Below are 25,983 nucleotides of genomic sequence, written 5' to 3'. Positions count from 1 at the left end.
CATTTTGATTCCAGCAGGTTTTTTTTTTCCAGGTTTAATATCAGCATTTTGATTCCTTACAGCCTCAAATTTTTGCACACTAAAGACTTGAAAGGGGAAGAGCATCAAATAACAATCAACTTGAATTCAGAAATTTTGATTTTAGTTCATAAATCCAAACATCAAAATTAAGGCTGCTAGAAAGTTTCAGAAATTCAGTTTCTAGTTTCAAGTTTAAGAGATTCGATTTTTCTGAAATGATGTAAGCTCATCTTGCGGTTGTCTTTGTTCAAAATTTACCATAGAATTTGGCATGTGCTGTTAAAGCAAATACAGCTCTTACAGATAAACTGGTTGCTGAAATTTGGTTCAGAAATCAGCAGGACTTCGAAAATTTGCAGCTCCCAGTTCACATCATAATTGAGAGTCCTGTTGTATTGGTAGCAGCATTTCTGCCCAATTCGATGTAAGGTTCAACTCTTATCAGCCTTTACATTATGATCTTTTGGACTTAAGTTTCAGGATTCAAGAGTTGCAGCAATTCCAGCTGGAATTATGAAAATTTCATCTCATACAGTGGTCTCATTTAGCAATAGAATGATTGGAACTTCAATTGAAAACCAGGTTAATCAGAATTAGCATCAGCAGCTCAAGAAATGCATTCTGTTCCAGCAACAAAAATTCAGAATTGATTTTCTTTTCTTCAGTTCTGCATTCACAGTTTTCAGAGCTGAAATTCTGTATTTCCAGAAATATCAATTTCAGAAAACCCAGATTCAGAATTTGTGTCAAAAGTGTCTACATGATTTAATCTCTGCAACTTCTAGCACGACTGAGATTGGACCTTCACTGATCAAAAGCTTGGTACAAAAACTTCAGCATTCAACTTTCACAGCAACAACAATTTCAGTACTCAGTCATGTCTAGTGCTATTCTCACTGCTGCAACTTACTGCATACTACATTTCTGTTGTGAAGCATTCTCTGGTTTTTTTTTTCCCAAGCTTAGATAAGGCTTCGTAGTCATAAGATGTTGCATTTTGATTCATTCCTGCATTTAGCATTAGCCCTTCATCCAATTTCCAGACAGCCATTGTTTTTTTTTTTTATGCACAGAAAATGTTTTGAAATTCTTCATTTCGATTCTAGAGTTCAGCATGGTCATGAAAAGTCTGAAATACCATTTGTTTTTACATCTTGCAAGTCTTCCCTTGAATGTTTCAGTCATTAAAATGTTGCATATGACTTTTGATACACTTTGATACCGAATTCCAGGTCTTCATTTTTTTTTCTCTGCACAGATTCTTCATATTAAATACATTTGACTTTTTGTTCTGCACAGATTTTGATATCCTTTCTATTTTTGCAGCAATCTTTGAATGAAGTATCATTTTATAACTTGAAATCCATCTTGTTTCAGCTTATAATATCAATTAGAAAGTTTCTGCAGCTTCAGAATTCCTGTAATTTGACACCTTCAGAAAAACAATATTCAGCAAAGCAAATTGCTGAAAAGATAGCAGACAACATCTTTCAGCAATTCATTCCAAGTAATTTGCTTCCATTCCATAACTGCACAACAGTATGCCCTCATCCAGCAACTAACCATTCTTTAACATGCAGTGAATCACTTCAAAATTTCTTCCCAACAGCTACACATGTTCATTAAAATGTGCCTATCAATAGACTCACTCCATGTCATGCTCGAAAATCAAAAGTCAATTCTCATGAAGTCATCCAAAACCTTCAACATCTTCAAATGTATCCAATCCTTCCCCACACTTAAAATATTGGCCATCATCAAACAATCTAACTCATCAAGATAGTCAACCAAAACCCTCAACAAAATAATGACAAGCAAAGGGAATCAAGAATTAGAATGCTAGATGAAAATGTTTCAAGAAAATTGTGGAGAAAGAAATGGAAAATATGATAGAACAAAAAATGACAAATATCCTTCTTTTCCATGCATACATATGCTATTGTGACTTTGAAAAGAAACTAAGCAAGTTCTAGAGTTTCAATTGCTATGAGTGCATGACACACAAAGAAAATAATAGTGTTTAGGCTTAAAGTGGACCTCACTAGGTAATATTATGCAATCAAGCTCAATTGATCAAGTTGGAATCCACTACCATTTTAACCAATATCATGTAAGAAAAGCATCCAATCATGCCAAGTGACCTAAAATTGATGATCAAATTTAAGAGACTTTTACCATCTTAAAAGTATCACTAAACAATTCATGGAGACTTTTATTCAAATCGAAATTGCTATGTATGCTAAACAAAATGCAAAGTGTGAAAGTAAACTGCAAAATGCAAAGTATAAAACTAAAGAAACGTATAACGAATTTATTAGAGAAAAACTAAACACAAAGCATGAATTAAAATGCAAGAGAAAACAAAATTGAAACCAACTCCCCTTTCATTTCCTGGTGGTTGAAGAAGGTTTAGAAGTAGAATTCACCCCGGAAGTGGAGTAATCATAGTTCCACACAAATTCGTCTTATTACTCATTTTTCCTTTCATAATTCTTTCCGGAGGTCTTAATCGGTTCAGTTTTAGCACCCACTCCGGGAGCTTGTGTTCTCCTACAACATCAATAAAAGAAAATACCTCCCACACACATGTGGGGTAAAAAGAAAATAGGAGAATATTAGTGTGGGTAAAAGATATTTCAAGAAATGAATCACAACTAATAAAATTAATAAATGGTACTTCTATGAAATTTTCTGATGTATCACAAACAATGCTTACCTTATCGTGTTGAAAGGTACCTAAAGGTTCTAGAATGATGTTTATTACCTCCTCATCATATACTAAATGCTCAGGCTCTGGTTCTGGTGAATGTAGAACTTCATGTGGTGATCCTTGGGTGCTTGGCTCCATAGCACAAGTCCCTACACTTGCATCCTCCATTCTTGGTGATTTTTGAGGTAATGCTTCCAGTAAGCATTCCCCTATACATAAATTATCTTCAACATCAAAACCTGTATCATTTACATCATCTAAAGCAACAACATTAGTAGAATCAGAAATTTGAACAACTACATCATCATCACAATAAAAAGTACTTAAAGAATCTAGTGAAGAAGTGGATGCAGTGTCAGGCCTGACAAGAGTTCCACAATCCATCTCCTCACTGGCTCTTTGTTTTTGTAACTGGTTGATGGATGATGCAATCTGATCTAACTGACTCTGAATATTCTATATCCTTACAAATTGTTGCTCTTGATGCTCTCTCATTTGTTGCATAACTTCATTGCATTTCCACATTGATTCTTCAATTTATTCTTGTGCATCCTCATACCTATTCCGCTGCTCCATAGGTAGGTAGGACTGATAGAACTGAGTCTGAGGCTGATAAAAATAGCTCTCCCTCCAATCTCCAAAATGCTGATATGGATCCATGGTCAAATAAATTTCCTGTTCTTACACTGAAACACTAGCAAATAAAATCAGAAGACTCAGGAACAAATAAAATCAACACATGAATATATAATCATGAAAGCAATCAAAACAATAATCCTAAAATTACTAAACATTGCATATTACAATTTCCTCGGCAACGGCGCCAAAATTTGATGTAGCTGAATCTGTCACACCCGCTAATCAAATTAATAATGTATATTCCACTGAACCCCTTAATTAAACAATAATGTCGTAGTAACGAGCCCAGGATCGCTCTCGAGGAACCAACGATGATATGTAATCTAGGATCGTATTTTATTCCTATTTTTGGGGTTTTTAATATGAAAATGGGGGATTGATGCTTTGAATCTAAACTGAATAAATGAAAAGCATAGCGAATACGAAATTATCTAATGCATAAATGAAACCTAACTATGTGTCAATGATCAAACCATAATGCATTGTCACCCTACATTATAATTAAACCATCAACACACTTAAACTAAATATAAAATAACGAAACGTAATTAAATATGATCTACAGCACCAATTAAAACCCTAGTTTAAACTTAACAACCTAACAATTAACAAGAACAAATTAAACTCAAATTAAACTACAACAAGGTAATGAAATTCTAAATGACTTGCTAAAAACATAACAACCTTCAAATGAATCTGTTCTAAGATAATAAAAACAGTAACAAAAATGAAATAAACCCTAACCGATCCAACTCACAACCAATCTCACAAGTTTCACTCTCTTGCCGTCACACAAGAGTGCCAAAGTTGAGACCACCCAACTCTGGACCTCAGTGGAGCATCTCAACTGCGTCTCAGTTCAAGGAGTGCTCAACAGTGCCGACGGACCACCCCCGGCACGCTGAAAACAACCCTAAACCCAATAATGGCCGAAAATCTGGATTTCTGCAACCTCCAAACTCTGAATCTGGAATGACGCTGTGGATAGTGGTGTGATGTCGGATGAAGATCAGGAACACCGGAAGACCACCTCCAAATGTTGCTGATGGGAATCGGAGTCGCCGATTGGAAGACCACCTCCAAATTGGCGCTGGAACAGAGGTATCGAGAAGTGCAGAATTCGCCGGAGGGAACACCTGCCAGAGGCTCCAGATGATCGGGATGACGCCGCCGAGGAGCTCTCCACCAAGGTTGAAGCTCGGGAAATTGATTGGAGAAGAGAAAGGGGCCGAAATCTCAGAGATGCTGCGGGACGCGAAGCTGTGTGGAGGAAGAGATCGACGAAGAAGCTCACTGTAGCTTCTCAGATTTAAATCAGATCTGGATCTGAAAGGGACGGCTGAGATGATTCTGGGCTAAATCAACGGTGCAAAGTCATCCAAAATCTGATCTGAAGGTACTGATGTTGGTCTAGGGTCTGGATCTACCCTCCCGTAGGTCGGATCGATCAGATCATCACTGGATGGCCCAGATCGGCCCAGTCTTCATTGAACGGTCCAGATTAAGTCGGGCTGGATCAATAGCTAGATGAACTCAGATCTGCATAAAAACTTCTGGATCTTCGTCAATGGCTCAGATCTGCTCCCCATTAGGTTGGATCGGCCAGATCTTCAACGGATGGTACAGATCTCTCCTATTCTTGATAAACGGCCCATAATGCTTCAAAGCTTGATCTTCTCGTTTGAACTCCGATTTGAGCCCAATTTCGGTCCAAATAGATCCAAATCTAATATCCTTTGATGCCTACAAAATAAGAATCAAATATTAGCATCAAATAATACCAAAAATAAGATAATTTATAATTAGGTCAAAAAATATACACAATGCACAAAATGTAATGTAACTATGATTTAAACTAGGAAACCAACATCAAAGCCATGCATAAATGAATCATAATAATATAGTAAAATCATGGTTATCAGTTATTCAGACCGACGCATATAGTTCCCCCAATCGAAAATGCATCATCACTGGATCTCTCCTCTAGTTTCTTACCTTCACTTACTACTTGCAGTCGCTTGACTTGCCTTTGACCCACCAGGTCTTCTCACCAGTTATCATGTCCGCAGACCCAGTTGGACTTCGGTCGGTTGTCAGGTCTTGCAGACCCAACCAGACTTCCTGCCAGATATCAGGCCCAGCAGATCTATCTGGGCATTCCACCAGCTATTGGGTCCTGTGGACCTAGCTGAATTTCAGCCTGGTGTCAGGTCCCTTAGATCCATCAACTCCTGCACACTTGATAAGGAATTAGATTATAAAATACTCTAACTTTAATCCACTTGTCATTCATCAAAACCTTTATCCAAATCTCGGTCAAACCGAGATCTGTGCGTTGGGGATAAAGTTTTATCGCCCAGGGTGCTCGGAACACTTCGGGGCGCCCCGACCAAGGCTATAAACACAGCCTTGGTCTAGAAGCTTTCAATCAACTCAAGAATTGTAATTCCAACATTTGTGTGCTTTTTTTAGAGTTTAGCTTCTTTTTTTTTCGCTTTTATTGCTGTAAGAGGCTTCTCCGCCTGAAGGATATATTCTAGTGTGTTCCATTCCTTGGATTAACAACCTCTTCGGTCTTAACCAAGTAAACATCTTGTGCCTCTACTTTCTATTTTAATTTACTGCTTTTATATTTTGCAAGTGTTAGTTTAAGAAAAATCGAGAAGGGTTTCTTGTTATTATTTTTGCAGGCTATTTAACCCCCCTTCTAGCCGGCCGCGGCGGTCCAATAAGTGGTATCAGAGCCAAGGTGCTTCAGGAGGACTAACCGCTGAACGAAGCAACGAAATAATGGCCGGACCAAGCATCTACCCGCCGAAGTTCAAAGGGGAATCTGCTAGCTGGAAAAAGTGAATGCATGTATTCTTTAAAACCGATTTTGATTTAATGTTAATTATGGAGTTTGGTTTTACAGCACCGGAAGGTAAGGAGAAATACCACTGGACGAAAAAGGAGTAGGTCGACTACGTGGCAAACGACAAAGCAGAGTACCATTTGCTGAGCGTTCTCCCGCCACAAGACCATGAGTTATCGTATTGCCATATCAAGTATTGGAATCATATTCAATTCAAAAATATGTTAACTAGTTCCAAAATTATCTACCATCCATCTTCTTTGAAGTCTTGTAGTCGACATTTTACACTTCTAATCAAGAATATGACTTGAACAATATTTTAATCCTCTTGTTGTAGGGAAAGTGATACCTCATTTGTAATTCCCAATATATACTTCATCAAATGTAACACAAAAATAAATTGATAATTCTTCATCTTCTCAATTAAACCTGTGGCAACACCTTTATTCGTAGAATAAGAGGTGTCATCATATACATTTCCTAACACTTCTATCACTGAAGACCACATAGTACATAAACGAAGTAATGTTAAGTAGTGTGATCCCCAACGAGTATCTCCAGGTCTTCCTAAACTAGTTTTTTGATTTTTTTTTTTTTCTACTAGTGATTTCTCCACTTTTCGATTCAGCAATCATTTTATCATGTTGAATTTTTCTAAGTTAATCTCTCCTCTTATAAGATGCTCCAGATATATTCACAATCATGGTGACATACCTAAAAAATTCACTCAGTAAAATTGTCATGGGCAATAGCAACAATAACTAATTGGAGCTGGTGAGAGAAACAATGAACATACATTACAAATGATTTTTCTTATAATATCAGATATTTCAACCCATTGAACTCACCACGCATATTTGAAGCCCTATCATATCCTTGCCCTCTCAATCTAGATAATGATAAATCAGAATACACAAATAAAGTATCAATAACCATTTTCAAAGAATGAGAACTAGTGTTAGGCACATGCACAATTACAAGAAATCATTTAATCACACATCCTTCTTTATTCACATGATCAAAACTACTCCCATATGTTTTTTCATTGAACTGCCCCAAGCCTTATCAACCATCAAAGAAAAAAATTTATATCCAATATTATTGATTATAGCAAGTGTGATTTTTGAGGCACAAGCACTTGTTAAATCCTTTTGAATTTTTAGGGAAGTCAATTGATTGTTTGTAAGAACATTTTGTTTTATAGCTTTGGAAACCTTTTCATTTCGTTGACTATACCATTTAAGCAACTTAAGAAAATTACCTCTATTTGAAGAACTAGTTGACTCATCCTATCATTGAAAAGGCAACCCTTGCTTCAATAGAAAGTGTGTCACATCCAATATTGCTATTAAACAGGTGCGATAATTAATTTCTATATCGCGACTATGTACTTATAAAATATTTCCCACACTATGCCTTTGATCTTGAAAAGACTCAAATTGTATTCTAGCTTCATTGTGACAACCATTCACAGTCCCCATATGACGATTGAATCTTCCTAATGTCCTTTTCCAATTGTTGTATCCATCTTTTATAAAGGCATTGTCTATATTTTCTTTATTTAACGATATGAAAAGATAACACCAAAAACAAAATGTAGCATCTTTTGATATGCTATACTCTAACCATGTATATTTTTTATACCAAGTTTCTTGAAAGCTTCTTTCTTGATTACCAAAAGTTGTTTCGGATACACATGACCATTTGGTTGACAAGACCCTCGGAGCGCATACTCACTTTGAGCTTGATCTCGAATAGTAATATCAAGTTATTCAATTGATTTTCCATAATCTCAGATCACTAACAATATCATCCAAATTTAATTCTACATGGAATTGATTTTCTACTTGTTCAATAACAATCAGCTCATTAAAGAAGTTAGAGCCGGAACTACAAGTTCGTTTTAAAAATCTCTCCATATTCTACACAAATAAATAACTAAAAATAAATTATGTAATGGAAAACTATAAATATAATAGAAAAATATATGTTGAACTAAAATTTTAATAAACTACCACTACCAATCTAATGGAAAACTAAACTACAAATATAATTCTGTACATTTTACAAAAAAAACAAATAATAATGGAAAACTATCAATGTAATGGAAAACTAAACTATAAATGTATTATGTACCTTTCCAAAAAATCAATTAATAAAAAAAATTCAAACATAGCAAATCTAAGTTCTAACCTTATGGAGTTATGGTGACCTTATCCAAATGGTGTTGGAGCTTGGAGCCTTAGAGACTTGGTTGGAGAATAGAGACTAGACTCTAGAGTGTTGTCATGTCGCGCGCCTACCGCCTGGTTGTCCACCGAGACCGTGACTCCACCAACCACCGCACTTAGAGACTTGGTTGGAGGCTTGACGGTTGGACTCTAGACTCTAGAGCCTTGGAGTCGGAGAGTTGGAGTTTGAGAGGTTAGGGTTTCCGCTGTTCTATTTTTGCAAAGCAGCGAAGGGCAAGGAAAATAAAGAAGCATTGTATTCGTCCGTTTGTCTATGTTTAATGTTTTAGTTTTATTATTTGATTTATTTGACTTCGGCAGTTGGGCCCTCACTTGCCATGATGTTTAATTAAAACGCTAAAGAAAAGAAAAAAAAATGAAAACGAGTCCTTCACTCCTTCTCCGACACAGTCGCACCCACACTACATAGGCGCACTACACACAACAGCACCAACGCACCGCCACACCGCTACACCACTAGTGCGCCACACTGGCACACCACCACACTGGCACTGGTTGTTGGTTGCTACTCGGAATATCATACCGGTTCCCCTGTACAAAAATTTTGTACAAGTCCCGAACCTCCTAACAACCTATTGTGTTCTTTAGAAATTAAATTTGGAATCGCAAACTAAACTTAACATTATTGATTCCAAATTCAACTTGTCTGTTCTTAGAGGTTTAGACTTGGATCGCAAACGATATTTAACATTATTAATCCAAATCCACCCATGTTACAAATTTGATTAAATATTTATTTCAGAGACCGGCTTCCAGGTTAAACATGGCGAGACAATAGACCTTCTTGGGTATGGGATCATCTACTATTTACTAGACAAAGCCTTTCAACGAAATTCAATATTTAATCTCCTTACAGTAACCCTAGGTTTAACCATAAGAACAATCAAATCACAAGATCGAAAAATAAAAGAAACACAAAATCGAATCATAAATCCGAAACCTAGAATCGTTAGCCTCTTGTGTTTGGTATTTCAAAATCCATACAAAAGATGAACTAGTTATGATGTGGAAACAAAACTAGTTATACCTTTTATAGCTTATAGACCTCACGATCTTCTGTCGTATTCCTCTTCTTATCTCGGATGTCGTGTGGGCAACGATCTACCGAGATGACAATCCAACCAAGCCTTCTTCTTCCTTCCAAGTTTCGACCACCACCACCAAGCTCCAAGGGATGCTAGGAAACAAAGCCTCATTTCTCTCCTTCTTCCTCAAGCAAGATCCGGCCACTAAAAGCTCCAAGAGATGTGATGCCGCCGGCCTCCAAGGAAGAAGAGAAGAGGATGAGCAAGAGAAGAGGGCCGACCACCACCAAGGAAAAGAGAGGAGAGGAATAATAGATGTGTTCTTAGGTGAGCATCTCTACCCTCTCTTTTATATTCCTTGGTCTTGGTAAATAAGAAAAATTTTAAACATAATTAAAACTTCCTTATTTTCCTTGCCAATGACTAAAAAGGAAAATTTAATTAAAAACTTCCTTTTAAACTTTTAATGGTCAGCCACCTCATTGATCTCAAACAAGGAAAATTTTAAATACAAAATTAAAACTTTCTTATTTATTTCCGGAAATTTATAAAATAAAAACTTCTCTTTTAAATTCCCTTCATGGTTGGTTATAAAAGGAAACTTTTATAAATTAAAATATCTCTTTTAAAACATGTGGATGATTACAATTAAGGAAAGTTTTCTCCAAAAATTAAAATATTCCTTTTAACTACAAATAAGGAAAGATATTAAACATTTCTCTTAATCCTTTGTAGAAACTATAAAATGAAAGATTTAATTTTAAAACTCTCTTTTAAAATCATGGCTTCCACATAAGGAAAAATTTTAAAATAAACTTCCTTTTATTTTTATTGTGGTCGACCACCTACTTGGGCTCCAAGCTAGGGTCGGCCACCACCTGAACCCATCTAACCTTGGTTTGGCCGGCCCTAGCTTGGGCTCCAAGCTTGGCTTGGCCGACCACCTTAAGATGGGTAAGAAGTTGGGTTTAGATGGATATAATACTTTATTAATAAGATGCTACGACAGGGACTGAGAGGAGGAATTGGTTTTAGTCTCCCGATGAACTTGAGCTTTTTCTGTTCGTCCTGAACACCCAACTCGAGTTCATCAATAATAACTTATACCACTAAAGAGTTATTATTGAACTACCGCACCAATCCCATATTACTATATGAGCTCCTTCTTATTATGAGTGTGTTAATCTCCCTGTATTTAAGATATCGAATGTCTACTAATTAGATGAGTTACTGACAACTCACTTAATTAATATCTAGCTCCAAGAGTAGTACCACTCAATCTTATTGTTATGTCGGACTAAGTCCACCTGCAGAGTTTACATGACAATCCTTATGAGCTCCTCTTGGGGGCATCATCAACCTAGATTGCTAGGACACAGTTTCCTTCTATAATCAACAACACACACTATAAATAGTATTATTTCCCAACTTATCGGGCCTCTTGATTTATTGAATTAAATCTCACCCACTGATAAATTAAAGAAATAAATACTAAATATATGTGCTTGTTATTATATCAGGATTAAGAGCTCACACTTCCATAATAACAAATGTCTTGTTCTTTTATGCAGTCAGTATAAAAATAAACTACCTTAAATAGTTCTGCTCAATACACTCAAAGTGTACTAGTGTAATTTTATAGTCAAGATAAACTAATACCAAATTACACTATGATTATTCCAATGGTTTGTTCCTATCCATCTTAGTCGTGAGCTACTATTTATAATTTATAAGGAATTGATAACATGATCTTCTGTGTGACACCACACACCATGTTATCTACAATATAAATTAATTGAATAACTATACTTAGCATATAAATGTAGACATTTGACCAATGCGATTTTTTATTTCAAAATAAATGTTTACAAAAAACTAGGCTTTTAGTATACACTTTAACACTGCAACAAGTGGCATGCGCCGTGGGCGACGTCCAAGTGGGGGAGATTGAAGCCTCCTCATCCTCCTACATCCACCTGGAAAATTTCCTACTGTCAGGCAGTGTCTAGTGGCCTTGTAGCCAGGCAGTGGGGGGTTGAAGCCTCCCTCAACCTCCCCAATCGATCCGTCGCTGCCAGGATAACCCTTACATAGTTCTATCTATGCTCTGGAGTGGATTCTGAGTGTTGTCTAGTCAAAAAGCGAGTCACCCAAGCAAATGTAGAGTGCAGCCAAGTCGGGAAGAATTCTCCCAAATGGATGCCTAGAGGAAGTGGAGTGCTCCCGAGTGGATGCCGAGTCAAAAAAGAAGATATCGAAGTTCTCTTTCAACTAATTTCCTTAAAACAGATTTATCCTCCATCTGGCTATGCTTTGAGATTACATGGGTTATTTATTTTACAGGATACAATGGTCAACCGCGATCCCCATCAAACATTAGTGGTTGCGGCGAACTAAGGCTACACTTGGTAGGAGGTAATCCACCTTGTAATGTAATCAAGATTATATTATAAAATTGATTATTTTGTTTGGTACAGTTTTAAAGTTATAATGCAATGTAATCTGGATTATAAAAGATAATAAATTTTATATTCTGAATTACAAAGCTAACACCATGTAATTCGATTACATTACGAGGTTATCGTTTAATTAAAATTTAAATATCAAATATATCTTTAATCCATTTTCAATATCAGTCGGTCATAGACATTGCTTCCATCGTCGATAGCTAGCCATCATCATCATGATTCGTCATCGTGTCTCACGATATTTTTATTATTTTATAATAATACGAATTATATTTTTTATAAAAATATCAGACAACAAACATAAGAATATAATTAATATTATAATATATTATATTATAAAGTTTATTGATTATATAAGACCGGATCCTTACTCCACGTATTTAAGAATATAATTAATATTATAATATATTATATTATAAAGTTTATTGATTATATAAGACCGGATCCTTACTCCACGTATTTATGGGTAAGAGATGATCACTTTACCTGCATTAATGGGACAATTTCGTTCAAAACCATTCAAATCTCCAACAGAGACAACTTCGTTGACGGCGGCAAGTTGCAAGACGCCTTGGAGAGAGGAGATGAAGACGTCTCTCTGTCTATTTCTCTTTGCGTCATTTCACTGTGAAGCGGAAGCCTCTCTCTCGTCCTTTTCCCATCAAGTCAAGAGATAATATCAACCCTGGCGGTTCCAACCTTTTTGCATCAAGAGATAATATCAACCCTGCTTGTTAACTGCGGAGCCAAGGAGGATTCTACCTTCTTCAACAGTGTGATGCCTCTTCTGCGCGTTTCTGGCCGAGTGAATCGGTTCGCTTTGCGTTGCTCTCGCGAGCCCATCTTGTTCACAGCAGCTCGGAATTAAGGTATTTCTCTCGCTCTTATCCCCTTTTTGAGTTCTAGATTGGATTCTGTGTTGAGGTTTCCTGGAGAAATGGATCGGATGTTCGATTCGTATTTTGCAGGGTTGGATTAGGTGAAAAGATTGAGCTTTTGATGGCTATGGGAATCCCTGCGCTGGCGTTCCTCGTCTCCCTGACGGCGTCAATTCCATGGTGCTTCTGCGCATTCACCCCTGCAGACAACTACCTGATCGATTGCGGGTCTCCGACCGACACGACCATCGGAAGCAGGAGCTTTGTGGCCGATTTATCCCTTTCCTCCACGCTGACGACGCCGGAAAACATCTTGGCGAGCACCACTCGAAGCCCCGGAGCGTCTTCTCCCGCCTCAGCACTCTATCAAACTGCCCGCGTCTTCACAGGGCCATCCTCCTACTCCTTGTCGATCAAGGCGCAAGGCAGACACTTCATTCGCCTCTACTTCTTCCCATTTGCGTACGGTAGTTACAACCTTACGGCCGCAGCTTTCACCGTATCGACTCAAGATTTGGCGCTTCTCAACAATTTCCGCTCTAATTCATCCTCCATGAAGGAATTCTTAGTAAATATTGCTCGCGACACCCTCATCCTCTCCTTTGCACCATCCGGAAGAAGCAGTTCCCTGGCCTTTGTGAATGCTATAGAAGTAGTATCGGCTCCGGATGATCTAATTATCGACCGTGCACAAACTGTTCGAATGCAATCTTATCAGGGTTTATCAGCACAAGCATTCGAGACAATTTATCATCTCAATGTGGGTGGCCAAGAGCTCCTTCCAGATGCTGATGTTTTGTGGAGAAGTTGGGATGCTGATCTGAGGTTTTTGATGGATGCCACTTCAACTGAAACATCGAATTTCTCCGGAGGGCTTAATTTTCTCGAAGGAGAAGCAACCGAAGAGAGTGCACCGAGTATCGTATATGCCACAGCGAGGGAATTGGTTTTGACCAATACTTCTGATACAATGATCAATATGACATGGAAGCTCAAAGTTGATGCCGGTTTTAGCTACTTGATGAGGTTTCATTTCTGTGACATTGTAAGTCTTGCAGCTGATGAGCTCTACTTTGATGTCAGTGTGGGTAACTGGCACATACTTACTGATTTTGATCTTTCCAGTATCTTACATCGAGAATTGGCCGCGCCTTATTTCGTAGATTTTGTTATAAAAGCTAGTGACACCCCGGACGAACTTTCTATCAGTGTTACTCCTTCAGCTTTATCTTTTGTTCGCAATGGCATCCTTAATGGCCTTGAGATTTTGAAGATGAACTTCTCTGTTGGCTCTGTGATTGTTGTGCCGCCGCCTCCATCTGGTTCAAAGAAGAACTCAGGCATTGTGGCTGGCTCAGTCATTGGATCTGTTGCCATTTTTGTTGTCGCTAGTGTTGTTCTTCTCGTGGTGCTACGAAGAAGGAAAACCCGCAGCAAGAAGCCTGTTGATTCGATCGGAACTGCCTTCTTTTCTGAGAAGAATGGGCAATTCAGTTACCGCTTCCCGCTTGTTGAGCTACAAGGAGCAACAAATAACTTCGACGATAGCTTGTTGATCGGATTCGGTGGGTTTGGAAGAGTCTACAAAGGTGTGTTGAGAAACAGCACAAAGATAGCAGTGAAGAGAGGGAATTCAGTGCACAATCAAGGTCTGAAGGAGTTCCACACCGAAATCGAATTGCTATCGCAATTGCGCCATCGCCATCTAGTCTGCCTCATCGGATTTTGCGATGAGAAGAACGAGATGATACTTGTTTACGAGTACATGGAAAGTGGAACTCTCAAGAGACACCTCTATGGTTTAGATCTTCCTCCACTTAGCTGGAAGCAGAGGCTGGAAATCTGTATCGGAGCAGGGAGAGGGATTCATTACCTCCATACGAGTTCGACGAAAGCTATCATCCACCGCGATGTGAAGTCCGCGAACATTCTACTCGATGAGAATCTATTGGCAAAAGTGTCAGACTTTGGATTGTCGAGGACTGGACAGGAGTTGGATCAGTCTCATGTCAGCACTGAAGTGAAAGGCAGTTTTGGATATCTCGATCCCGAGTACATCAGAACGCAAAGATTAACCGAAAAATCTGATGTTTACTCTTTCGGCGTGGTTTTACTCGAAGTTCTTTGTGGTAGGCCGGCCGTTGATCCCTCATTGTCAATAGAGGATATCAACTTGGCTGAATGGGGAATGAAGTGGCTGGAGAAAGGGGAGTTACAGAGGATTGTGGATCTGCGAATCGCGGAGACAATGAGTTCTGCATCTCTGAGAAAATTCGGAGAGACGATCGAGCATTGTCTGGCAGATTGTGGCATCGCGCGACCCACAATGGCAGAAGTAGTATTGAATCTGGAGCACGCACTGAAGCTTCACTTGCATGATGCCGGTATCTCCGAGATCGATAGCACAGTTCGCATCGCTGAGACTTCGCCAATGGTTCAAGGTATCGAAGCCGATGGAGGTTTATCTTTGCACAATACCAATGAGATTGAAGATGAATCTCTTCTCTTCTCGCTTCGAGTTTGATTCTGGAGATGGAGACAGAAGCCGTCCGCCAAGGAATCAATCAAGCGCGTCTACCAGAGGCAGAGCCGCTCGTCTTCCTATTCCACGCGGCCTGCTGATCGCAGAGTCTATCGCCACTGGCAGGCGGGGCGGTGCAATTGCCGTCCTTGGCCCTTTTTGCACGGCGATCTGCCTAGGTTTGGAGAAACCCTAATGTCTCCATCGCCGTCGACGCACCTGCTGTGGCAACCAAGGAGAAGCGGAGTCCGTCCGGCGTGGACCAACCCTAACACCTCTGGCGTCGCTGCCACCGCCTCCGGCGCTGGAAACTCTGCTTGTGACGAAAGGGCACAAAAGGCGAGTTTTTTTTAATTGAAAAAGTATTTATTTATTTTATTGAAATCAAAATATGTATGCATAATTGTTATAAAATGATTACAAAATATCAGAATATTTTCGTAAAAATTAAACAAGGCCCGGAGTGGAAGGCCATTCGTGGATGGAGGGCGACTTCTGCGACCGCGGCTGATCGCCGCCGCTTTAGCCGGCGCCGAAGCCTTCGCTCCGATGGGAGACGTCAACGTATCCAGATGGCGCGCCCCCCTCCGTCTCCCTTTCCCTCCGTTTCGGAGTCGATCTCGTATTTTACCGATCCGTTCCCCCCCTCTTTTGCCCATTTTACAGCGATGGAAGACCCAACCTTTCCGCTCTGCGCCACCACAGCTTGTTCTTCCTTTCACCTTGTTATCCACCTCGGGCTCTTCCTCTTTCTGCGTCTCGCGTTCCTTGCCTGTCGCGTATTAGCAGAGAAGGGGAAGAGATGGAGGGAGGGGCGGAGGAAGGGAATGCGAGGGACGCTCTGTATGCAGAGGGAAGAGATATGCGCATCCGCATGGAGGTGGGCGACCGACATCAGGGCGACGCAATCCAAATGGCTCGAGAAGAACCTCCGAGGTTCCTCCCTTAACCCTCACCCTATTATTTGTTTCCCCCCTTTTTTCCCATCAATTTTAGATTTCATTTCTATGCTGTCTTCGACAAAATGATTTATAAAAGCTTCAAGGCATTTATCACTGAATAACTTTCTTGGAATCCATTCTGCTGAGGAAAGCCAAAAAAAAAAAAAATCTCAAAAATTTGGAATCAAAATCTCAGGATTGAAGAAATTGGGATGAAATTTCTTCCCTTGATGTCTTGATGGATTATCTTTATTTTGTTTTCCTTTTGTTCTGGTTTTTAACTTTTTATTGTCAAAAAATATCAATTTACGGTACAGATTGTGTGATGACACAAATGCAAACCTCTCACGGTTTTGATCATCCTGGTTTGGATCATCCTATGTGATTGTCTTTATAGAAGAGCTTTCCTTGCACGAAGATGATTTCAATTAACACTATTTGTGAACTTTTAGGGAGCTATCTGGAGTGAATGTTCTTTCGTCTAATTTGGCTGGATGCATATATCTACTTGCATATAATACTCCAAAACTTAATATCCTTTTGGGTACAATCCAAGTAGGCATTGCCTTGTCATCTTGTAACTGGAATTGGATGAATACTTGGATTTGGATAACTTGGATGGCAAGATTTCAATTTTCAAGATCACAAAAAATTCCATCACAAATAAACCTGTTTTGTTTCCCATCTTGCTTGTATGCCTTTCTTTTATGAATCTACCTTATTCCTTTTACCATCAGTTATTTGAAAAATAGTGATGGAACAATATGTGACAAAAGGCGAAATCGCTCGGTCCTAGCGCCCCCGCCGCACCCGACCCCAGGCCATCACGAGGGAGGTAAATCACGGCAGCCAAGAGGGCAAGTGGTGGTGGGGTGAGTTGCACAGGGTCCGGGGATTTACGCCCCGACAGCCCTGCGGTTCGACCCCGCGACCTCATGTGACAAGCATGTCACCACTTACTATCTCGGATGACCCGTGGAGTCAGTGATGGAACAATATGTGATTGCTTGGGTGGTTGGTTGATCTAAGATAAATTACCAGTCACGAGTTACCAGTTAAATTTCTATACAAAATTTCCTTTTGAAATTCTTACACTTTTATGTCTGTTGTTACAGTCTTATAATGTGATTTGAAATGCCAGAGCTTCATTAAATTACATTCAATGCCAGCCCATAGAAATCAGGCAAAACACATGTATTTTGAAATTCACATGAAATATCTAGAATTATTTTTAACTTTTGTATGTTGAACATGATTCGCTATCATGCTATTTTCTGAGTGCAAATAGTGTTGATTACAGAGATGGAGCATATGGTGACAAATATACTTAAGGTTGTTGAATCAGATACCAATTCCTTTTCTGAAAGAGAAGAATTGTACTTCAAAGGGAGATCGGAATTGATAGGTCTGGTGGAAGATGCCTACAGATCCTATAGAACATTGGTTGCGAGATTGGACTGTGTCTCAGGAGAACTAAATAAGGCCAACTACATTATAGCGATTAATTGTCCTGACCAGGTCCAGCATCCCATGCCAGAGGAAGAGGAGGACAACATTTTTCCAAAAGCATTCATCCCAACTCACCCTAGTAAGATTAACAGAACTGTTGACGGATTCATAGAGAAAAGAAAAATTGAATTGCCTGTAAGGAAGGTGGATGATGCAAAGGCCAGATCTCAGGTTGATGACATGAAAGTGCAAGAAGAGATAAATGACCTTCATGAAGGAATACTAGCTCTGCAAGTTGAAAAAGAAGCCGTCAAAAGATCATATGAGAGTGGTATAGCCAAGTATTGGGACATTGAGAGGCAAATCATTGATATGTATGATGAAATGTGTTGGTGGCTGGATGAGCATAGCACTGCTGGAGTCATCAGTGATGTCAAGGATGATATACTGGTGACAGAAAAAACCCTCACATCCTGTGAACATGCCATAGGTAGATTGCAGGAGCAGAGACAGATAGTATTGGATCAAGTAAAACTAGAATCTGAAAGAATTAAAATTATCAAAGAAAAATTGAAGGCTCTAATGAGAGATTGTTGTGAATCTGGGATGGATAATGAAGAAATTGTTGCTGAAACAACAGAGACGATCTTCATTTCTGAGATTGTGGAGAAAGAAGATTCTCTGGACAAGACTAAGCTAGAACTGCAAACCATACGGGGCAAAATCAAGAAATGTTTTGAGATGAACCCTGAAGTCTACACAGTAGAAATCACTGGAAATATAGATAAGCTTGTAGACAAAGTTGCCTCATTGAAACTCATAGTTTCATCACAGGTTGTTCAAATAAATCAATTAACTTCAGATATTAATGAACTTGAAAAAAGTGCAAAGAACTTGGAAGAGGAAAAAATGATTCTGATCAAAGATTCTGCTGTGCCAAATGTAAGATTAACCCTAGATGAGTTGAGAAAAGTTGAGTTGATTGAGAAAATTATCAGAGATGAAGAATTAAGTTTCCATGAGAACTTAATTGAAATTATTCACATCATTAATGGTATTTCAGAGATGCTTCCGTCTTGTAAGCTTGCGGAAAATGATTGCGATGCAGATGTGCTATGCAAAGATGTAGAGATAACCGAAATCCATGACATCAAAGAGGATTTGGTTGAGGAGATTCATATGAATCAACCGCTTGCTGAATTCTTAGAAGATTATTTCCAGAACAAGGCAGATGCTTTGCTTAAAAATGCTTCAGAAGTAGGCAATAAGAATGATGTGGAGACAAAGAATAAAAACTACATCCTAGAGATGATTGCTCTGATAGGGGAACTGGTGAATGTCATTACAGCAAGAGATGAGGAGATCCAATGGCTAAGGGCCTTAGAGGCAGGGTCTAATGGTTCTGCAATTGCTCCATCTGTTGAAGATTCTTGTCACAGTGAAATATTACCCTCAAAGCCTGCAACTACCATGAAGGATTCTGAGATTTCGGAATTCCCTCTCCAAAGTGATTCCTCTGATCATGGCATTAATGTGGAGTGTGTCAATGAGAAGAAGTGCATTTCATCTACTGAAGAGAAGTTTAGAAAAGATGTCAATCATTTGGTAGATAAAAATTTAGAATTTTGGTTAAGATTTAGCACAACTCACCATTATGTGCAACAGATTAAAGCCAAATATGAAGAGCTACTTGCTGATATCAATAAACCGAATGACAAAAAAACAGAAGAAGGCAACAGTCAGGCTGGCAAAACTGAATCAGAATCATTTGTGAAAAGACTGGGTCAATTCAAGACTGAACTCCTGGTGTGGTCGGAGCAGAGCTTGCTGTTAGGAGGTGAACTAGAAAGGAGGTTATCATCTCTTCGTAGTATGCAAGAGGAGATATCAAACATTGTGAACATAGGTTCATCATCTGGAGAAGCATTGTTCGCTCCCGACGAAGCCATGAGATTACAAAATGAAGCAATGGACATGAAACATGAAAGCGGTAAATCTTTGAGCCAGCTTCTGTTGGGGCTAGATCAAATCAGGGGGGTTCAAACTGAAATAGAAAAGCAGTTAACTATGCTATGTGACAACTTTCAAGTATATGTATCAGGAGAGACAAATGATCCAAGTAAGGAAGGAGTACCATTGAGCACCTTTTTTGAATTGGAGCCCAAAAAACCATCAACTTTTTCTCGTATTCTGCCCCTTCTTCGGAAGTATAAGAATAAAGTAAGCAGCCGGTAAGTTGATGACAGTGTGAATGGCTGTAAGGTGTGGCTAGCCTCTACCACACAAACTGGTACAATCTTTTTTGAGCATGTCTGTAGAATTTCTCGCTTGTAGTTGGACACCTAGGATTTCATTACCATCCATGAAGGCTTTTTTCAAGCGCACTCCTTTCTTGTTGGAATGTACACCAATGAAGGCCTCTCTATTTGAGATGAGGTTAAATCTTAGGATGTAAAACTACCTTTCTTATTCACAGTCGTTTGTCTTCTATTCATACACGAAAACATTGAAAAGTAGCCCAAAAATAGTCTCTTTTTTACCCATGTTGCTGATACTGTACTTGTTGTCACGGACAAATATTGCTTATATTTGTATAAAAAATGAAGCAAAAGGGTGTTGATAGTTGTTAGAAGCACAGTTTGACCATGACAATGTAAACAATCAGCAGCTAGTGTAGTAATTTATGCCTCATGCATACATGGAAAGCTCATACAGTGTGTCCTACGGGTTCTAAGTTAAATTTTATCTCTACTTGCAAATGCTGTGAATGCCCACTGAGATGGTGTTGTTGTCTCATTGCTGTATGAAAATAAAATTCCAACAAAGTTGGAATATTGCTTAATGGTAATTTTATTTATGTTTGTGTGTCCAATGTGTGCATAGGGTATGTTGTTGGCATGTAAATGAAAATTATTATAATGAAAATAGCAAATTATTATTTAAAATATATATAAAAAATACGCCAAATCAAACACCTCCGTTGTAGTCTAGTTGGTTAGGATACTCGGCTCTCACCCGAGAGACCCGGGTTCGAGTCCCGGCAACGGAATTGTTTTCTTATTAACGATTAATTTGATTATATAAATAGAAAGAGTATTTTGGTGTTTTGGAGAATAATAATTAATATATTCCTTATTTTATAAAAATGAAGGACTATACAAGAAAAAGTACCTGATTCAATAAAAAAATAATAATTACAATGGTAAGATTTGATAAAAAGGCCTAATTTTTTTTGTTATTTGACTTGTTGATGGCCTTCTCCCTCCGGTTCGTACCTCGAAACCTTGCCCGATTTCCCGTTCTCCGCGCCGCTTCCGCCGTCCGAATTCCCGTCTCCGCCCGTTGTTCCATGGCGGCTCATCCACTGCGGGTGGGCGTCGCACAGATGACTTCCACCAACGATCTGGAATCCAATTACAACACCTGTTCTCGTCTCGTCAAGGTAACCCTTCGTTCCCTCTCCGCGTCTCCAATTTTATGTCCTTTTCTATAAATCTATTCTCGATCAGTTTCTGATGCTATCTACTGTTTGCTTTGGCATAAAAACTTGACCTATGCAAATATCAAGTTGGTTGTTTTTATCTTGGTACGGTGGATTCGCTTGTGTTTATGGAGATATAGTTTATAAGCAAATTCAGTTTTCATCCGTCCTTATTTTTCTTGTCTTGTTTGTTTAATAAATCTATCTAGCCATAGTTTGATGGGGATGGACACAACTCAATACATAGTTTACGCTTTGCTTGATGATAAATAGAGTCCTTTTTACTGCAATATTTGTTTCTTTTTTTTATTGTAACTCACAGATTTTTATTTTTTTTTATTTCAAACGATCCAACACTGATCTACAAAATTGATAGTGGTGTAAGCAGCGTATCACTAAAACTATGTTTGCTATTCTTATTAACTCGATTGGATTTGGTGCCATTTCTGTTTGGTCGTGTCTGATCTTTCTTCAACTTGGCCCTATGATGGCATCTAATATTTAAGAGGTGTAAATCACCTTATACTGGAGACTCTACTATCGTTTTCCTTCTTTTATTGGCTGCTACTTTTTTCACTGCTCGTGAGTAAAGGAGGGTAGACAGTGTCTAGAAGAGCCAATCATAGTTTCATATTGGGATGTAGAGCCATATATTACTTGTGAGCAAGCCGACATCTTCGCTAAGGATAGACAGAAATCTCTTCTGGATTTCTAATTTTATGGTTTTTTATTTGGTTTCATATTTTATTGTATTTAAATTAGTTAATATATATGCTTAAGTTCTTGAATTGGATCTAATTATATGAAAAAGAATCTCTAATAATTCTTTCTCTCTGTTACCACTGAGTGGATCACTTAGATCTTTTATTACCCGATTCTCCATACTCGTAGTTCTTGTCTATTTGTCTCGAATTTTCTATCCTTTGTGCCATCTAGGTAAGCTTGGTTGACATGTCTCATGTCTTTTGCTCGTTTTTTTATATCTTCCTCTGAGCAGGGACTTTGCATCGTTTTTTCATTTCTTAACACCCCCTTGACTGAATCTCTAGAAACAGCGATACCATTCTTCTGTTTCAGCAAAAATTTACAAGGAGAAAGATATCTTCAATATCCAAAATACTGGTTCTTTAGATTAAATGGTCTTACACTGTTTAAAAGGGAGAACATTTTCTTGTCAACCTTTATGGGCCCTTCCATGACAGCAAGAATTGCTTCTATGCTTTCATTGTAAAGTTATATATAGTGCGTACTAGAATGGAATTGCTGAGATAAAATTCGCAGTTCTTAGGAATTTTTGGATTATTTATTTTCTACACTAATATGTTGAATTAACTGTTATTTCTTGCTCTATGTTCTTCCTCGTTTCTATGTTTCTGTACTAGAACCAGAATGCTATGTTTTTTATTTGTGAAGTGTGATGTTTACAAAAATGGTTTATAGGAGGCTGCTGCTGCTGGAGTTACTTTACTATGCCTCCCTGAGAGTTTTTCTTTTATAGCGGCTAAGGAGGGAGAATCACTAAAAATAGCTGAACCGTTAGAAGGACCAATTATGCAGAGATATTGCTCACTTGCACGGTGAATTATATTCTTATCTTTCACATGAGGCACATTTTTGGATAACCTAAGAAGGCTTCATTTGAAACAATAACAGAATTTCTTAACTATGAAAGATGTTGACATCTTGTCTTGTACTTCAACTTACCTGAAACATAAACCAGTTAGTTGGAACCTTTTATGCCAAAATATTTTCTTAAATTCTACTCCCACGATACTTGTGGAAATGCTTCAATCTATTTTGGGTTTGGCTGTTCTGATCCATTAGACATATCTAACTTTTTTGATGTCTGTGGCAGAAATTCAAATATTTGGTTGTCACTTGGAGGATTTCAAGAGAAAGGACCAGATGATTCCCATCACTACAACACTCATGTTCTGGTTGACTGTACTGGAAATATCAAGAAAATATACCGTAAAATACACTTGTAAGATCTCATTGCTTCTTACTATCTCCGTCAGCTATTCTTTTCAGATTGTGGCATCAGATATTAGTCTACCATAGCAGGTCCTAGCTTTCAGTTCAATGACGAAAATCAACAATCGAAGTATGCTTTGCTTAAAATTACATTGTTACTGAATAAACCTCTACATTGCTAGGTTAAATATCATAACTGCTATTTTGTGCTCTGCTACATTAATGATGAAGCCTAATTGTTGAGTATGATTTCTATCATCTTTAGGTTTGATGTGGATGTTCCTGGCAGTATGGTTTACAAGGAGAGCAACATCACAGCTCCAGGTATAAACTTCAATATGTATACGATAGTTACGAGTGGTTTTAGAGCAACCCCTTAACTTTTATACATCATAATGTTCAAATCACCAGGTGACTCGATTGTAACAGCAGAGAGCCCTGTTGGATTACTTGGTCTTACTGTCTGTTATGACTTGAGATTTCCAGAGCTCTATCAGCAGTTGCGTTTTCAGCATCAATCACAGGTTTGTTGAAATTCGATAATGCAGCTCATTCATGGCAATTTATTTCTTATTATTATTATTTTTTTGTAAAAAAACTGATATGCATTTTCTCCAAGATTCTCTTGGTTCCATCTGCATTTACTAAGGTAACAGGGGAGGCGCATTGGGAAATTCTTCTTCGAGCTCGGGCCATTGAGACTCAGTGCTATGTACGTAATATTTGTATGCTCTATTATTTCATTAACTTTGACATATTGCCAAATATAAATGAAAAAAAAAGGAAAAAAATACTTCTAAAAACAAACTGAACTGATAAAAAGGGTTCCGAATAGCTAAGTTCCTGGGTATATACCTTCTACAAATATTGCTATCATGAAGAGACTGCCAAGTTGCTTCGATGTTAATTATATAATCTCATTTCGCTCACATTTCTTTCTTTAGTTATGAGTTCAATTCCATTTTTAAGCTTCAGGTGAAATAATACTCCCAAAACATTTGGTATTTGAACTTATTTTTTTTCCAAGTCCACAATAGTTATATTGATACTGAAATAGACATAAGTATAGTATCATATAACTTGGTTTTTCAATACTCAGTGCTTTTCCTCTTCCCCTCTCCCCTTTCTATTTTGTTATATATATAATGTGTGAGGGCCTTGTGCCCTACAATTATAATAGAGTGATAAGACACGAGAAGAGAAATTTTCTTTTGTCTCCATATACTGATTGATACTAGGGATCCACCGAAGCTGCGTCTGCATGACTGAGACAATGACATTACTCATGCGAACAATATCAGTGTTTTGGTAACTGCAATTGATATGTTTCAACTATGTCAACCAAATACCAGTTGATACCTTATGAACTGATTGATGCTAAAAATATCAATGGTACTAGGAACCTATTTGCATGCAAATACCTCTCTAACCTCTTTTATAGATCATTGCTGCCGCACAAGCTGGAAGACACAACGAAAAAAGAGAAAGTTATGGAGATTCTTTGATTATTGATCCATGGGGAACGGTCGTAGCTCGTCTTTCAGGTAATTTGGAGTTTGATATTACAAAGTATATATATAGATATATATATATGGATGATTTGCTATGAAAAGCCTGGGTGCATCATTTTTGTAAGCTCTTTTTAACATATTTTTTCTCAAACTTACATTCACTTTCATAGTGCCACAGATCGTTTGGCCACCGGAATTGCAGTAGCTGATATCGATCTCGCAAAGATTGATTCCGTGAGAAACCGAATGCCTATCTCTTCTGTAAGTTCCTCGGGCTCTCTACTTGTTCAACTTGTCAGTCCTATTCGAAAACATAACTTTCCCTCTCTTTTTTTTTTCAGCATAGGAGACTCACAAGTTGCTTCTAGTATTAATCATGTTGTTGTCTATGGATAATGTATTGTTTATTTGTTCCTAATCTGGCAACAAAACAGATATTTAAATTAACTAGTGTACATTAATTGTGATAATTTATTTTAAATGTTTTCATTATTAGAACATTGTTCTTCACTGGTGGACTACTTTTACGATTTTATAAGGTTTTATAATTTTCATTATTTAAATTGGCGAGGGCAAAAACGTAATTATAAAATGCATTCGGAACAACCCTTTAAAACTGGCATTTTTCTATAAATAGGATCTTCCCGCTCAAATAACTTCGTTGTCTTTTGATCGAATCATTCTCCCCCAATTTCCCCCCTCGTTCTTCTCCTTCTTCGAATCTTGAGGCGATTGGTATTGGAAGGGATCACGGAGGGATTCTCTACCATCGACGTCCCCTCGGGAAGATCGAAGAGATTGACGCTCGTCAGCTACTTGTAATTTCGTTGTATATTTGGGCGGCAGCAACAAGCAAGGGTTTCTCCAAAGGTAAGAGATCGGCGTCTCGATTCTCATACGCATGATTACTTTGTGAGGTCCGAACACCCTTCGTTTATTTAATCCATGGCGTGGCTGGAGAGTTAGACGAAAACTATAGTTTGGGGCTCGATCGTATAAGAATTCATTAATGTAGAGCAAATTGTCGTTTGTGTTCATGGCAATTTTGCATAGATGTTTCCGTCGATAGCCATTGAATGGTAAATAGCTGATGGCCTTGGCATTTTCTTTTCGTCAAGAAGGAAAATGACACCTAGAATTTCAAGTATCCAAGAGAGAGAACCACATTTCTGAGGAAACTACTCATTAGATCCTCTTCCATTTGGATGAATGTTAATGTTAGGGAATGACGAGCAGGTGAATTTTTATTCCGTACAAAA

General features: G+C 38.2%; 2 protein-coding genes and 1 non-coding gene across 6 annotated transcripts; all 3 read left to right on the top strand.

Moving 5' to 3' along the window:
* The first annotated feature begins 12,680 nt into the window (after window positions 1–12,680).
* Window positions 12,681–20,254, top strand: LOC122032026 (receptor-like protein kinase HERK 1). 3 transcript variants are annotated; one of them, XM_042591281.1, is made up of 4 exons: window positions 12,681–12,838; window positions 12,938–15,707; window positions 15,800–16,304; window positions 17,610–20,254. In XM_042591281.1, the coding sequence occupies exon 2, from the start codon at window positions 12,969–12,971 to the stop codon at window positions 15,369–15,371; it is 2,403 nt and encodes an 800-aa protein (XP_042447215.1). In that variant the 5' UTR covers window positions 12,681–12,838; window positions 12,938–12,968; the 3' UTR covers window positions 15,372–15,707; window positions 15,800–16,304; window positions 17,610–20,254. The 3 variants fall into 3 exon arrangements, with proteins under 3 accessions (XP_042447215.1, XP_042447206.1, XP_042447222.1); XM_042591272.1 differs by lacking the exon at window positions 12,681–12,838 and having other exon boundaries at window positions 13,727–15,707; XM_042591288.1 differs by lacking the exons at window positions 12,681–12,838; window positions 15,800–16,304 and having other exon boundaries at window positions 15,575–15,707.
* Window positions 20,255–20,734: 480 nt separating this feature from the next.
* On the top strand, window positions 20,735–20,807 carry TRNAE-CUC. The gene has a single exon. It is a non-coding gene; the product is annotated as a tRNA-Glu (tRNA).
* Window positions 20,808–20,975: 168 nt separating this feature from the next.
* Window positions 20,976–25,222, top strand: LOC122032014 (deaminated glutathione amidase, chloroplastic/cytosolic-like). Of its 2 annotated transcripts, none has more exons than XR_006125927.1 (9): window positions 20,976–21,200; window positions 22,680–22,816; window positions 23,095–23,223; window positions 23,479–23,537; window positions 23,625–23,737; window positions 23,833–23,925; window positions 24,655–24,757; window positions 24,895–24,985; window positions 25,066–25,222. XR_006125927.1 is itself a non-coding variant. In XM_042591260.1 (9 exons), exons 1-9 carry the CDS (start codon window positions 21,009–21,011, stop codon window positions 25,090–25,092), a joined length of 936 nt encoding a protein of 311 aa, XP_042447194.1. In that variant the 5' UTR covers window positions 20,976–21,008; the 3' UTR covers window positions 25,093–25,222. The 2 variants fall into 2 exon arrangements, 1 of the variants encoding a protein (XP_042447194.1); XM_042591260.1 differs by having other exon boundaries at window positions 24,903–24,985.
* The last annotated feature ends 761 nt before the right edge of the window (window positions 25,223–25,983 follow it).

Source organism: Zingiber officinale, chromosome 1A, assembly GCF_018446385.1.
Source record: "Zingiber officinale cultivar Zhangliang chromosome 1A, Zo_v1.1, whole genome shotgun sequence".
In the NCBI taxonomy this organism is placed as follows: Eukaryota; Viridiplantae; Streptophyta; class Magnoliopsida; order Zingiberales; family Zingiberaceae; genus Zingiber; species Zingiber officinale.
Note: the sequence above shows the minus strand (reverse complement) of the source record. Positions and strands in the feature narration are given on the sequence as shown.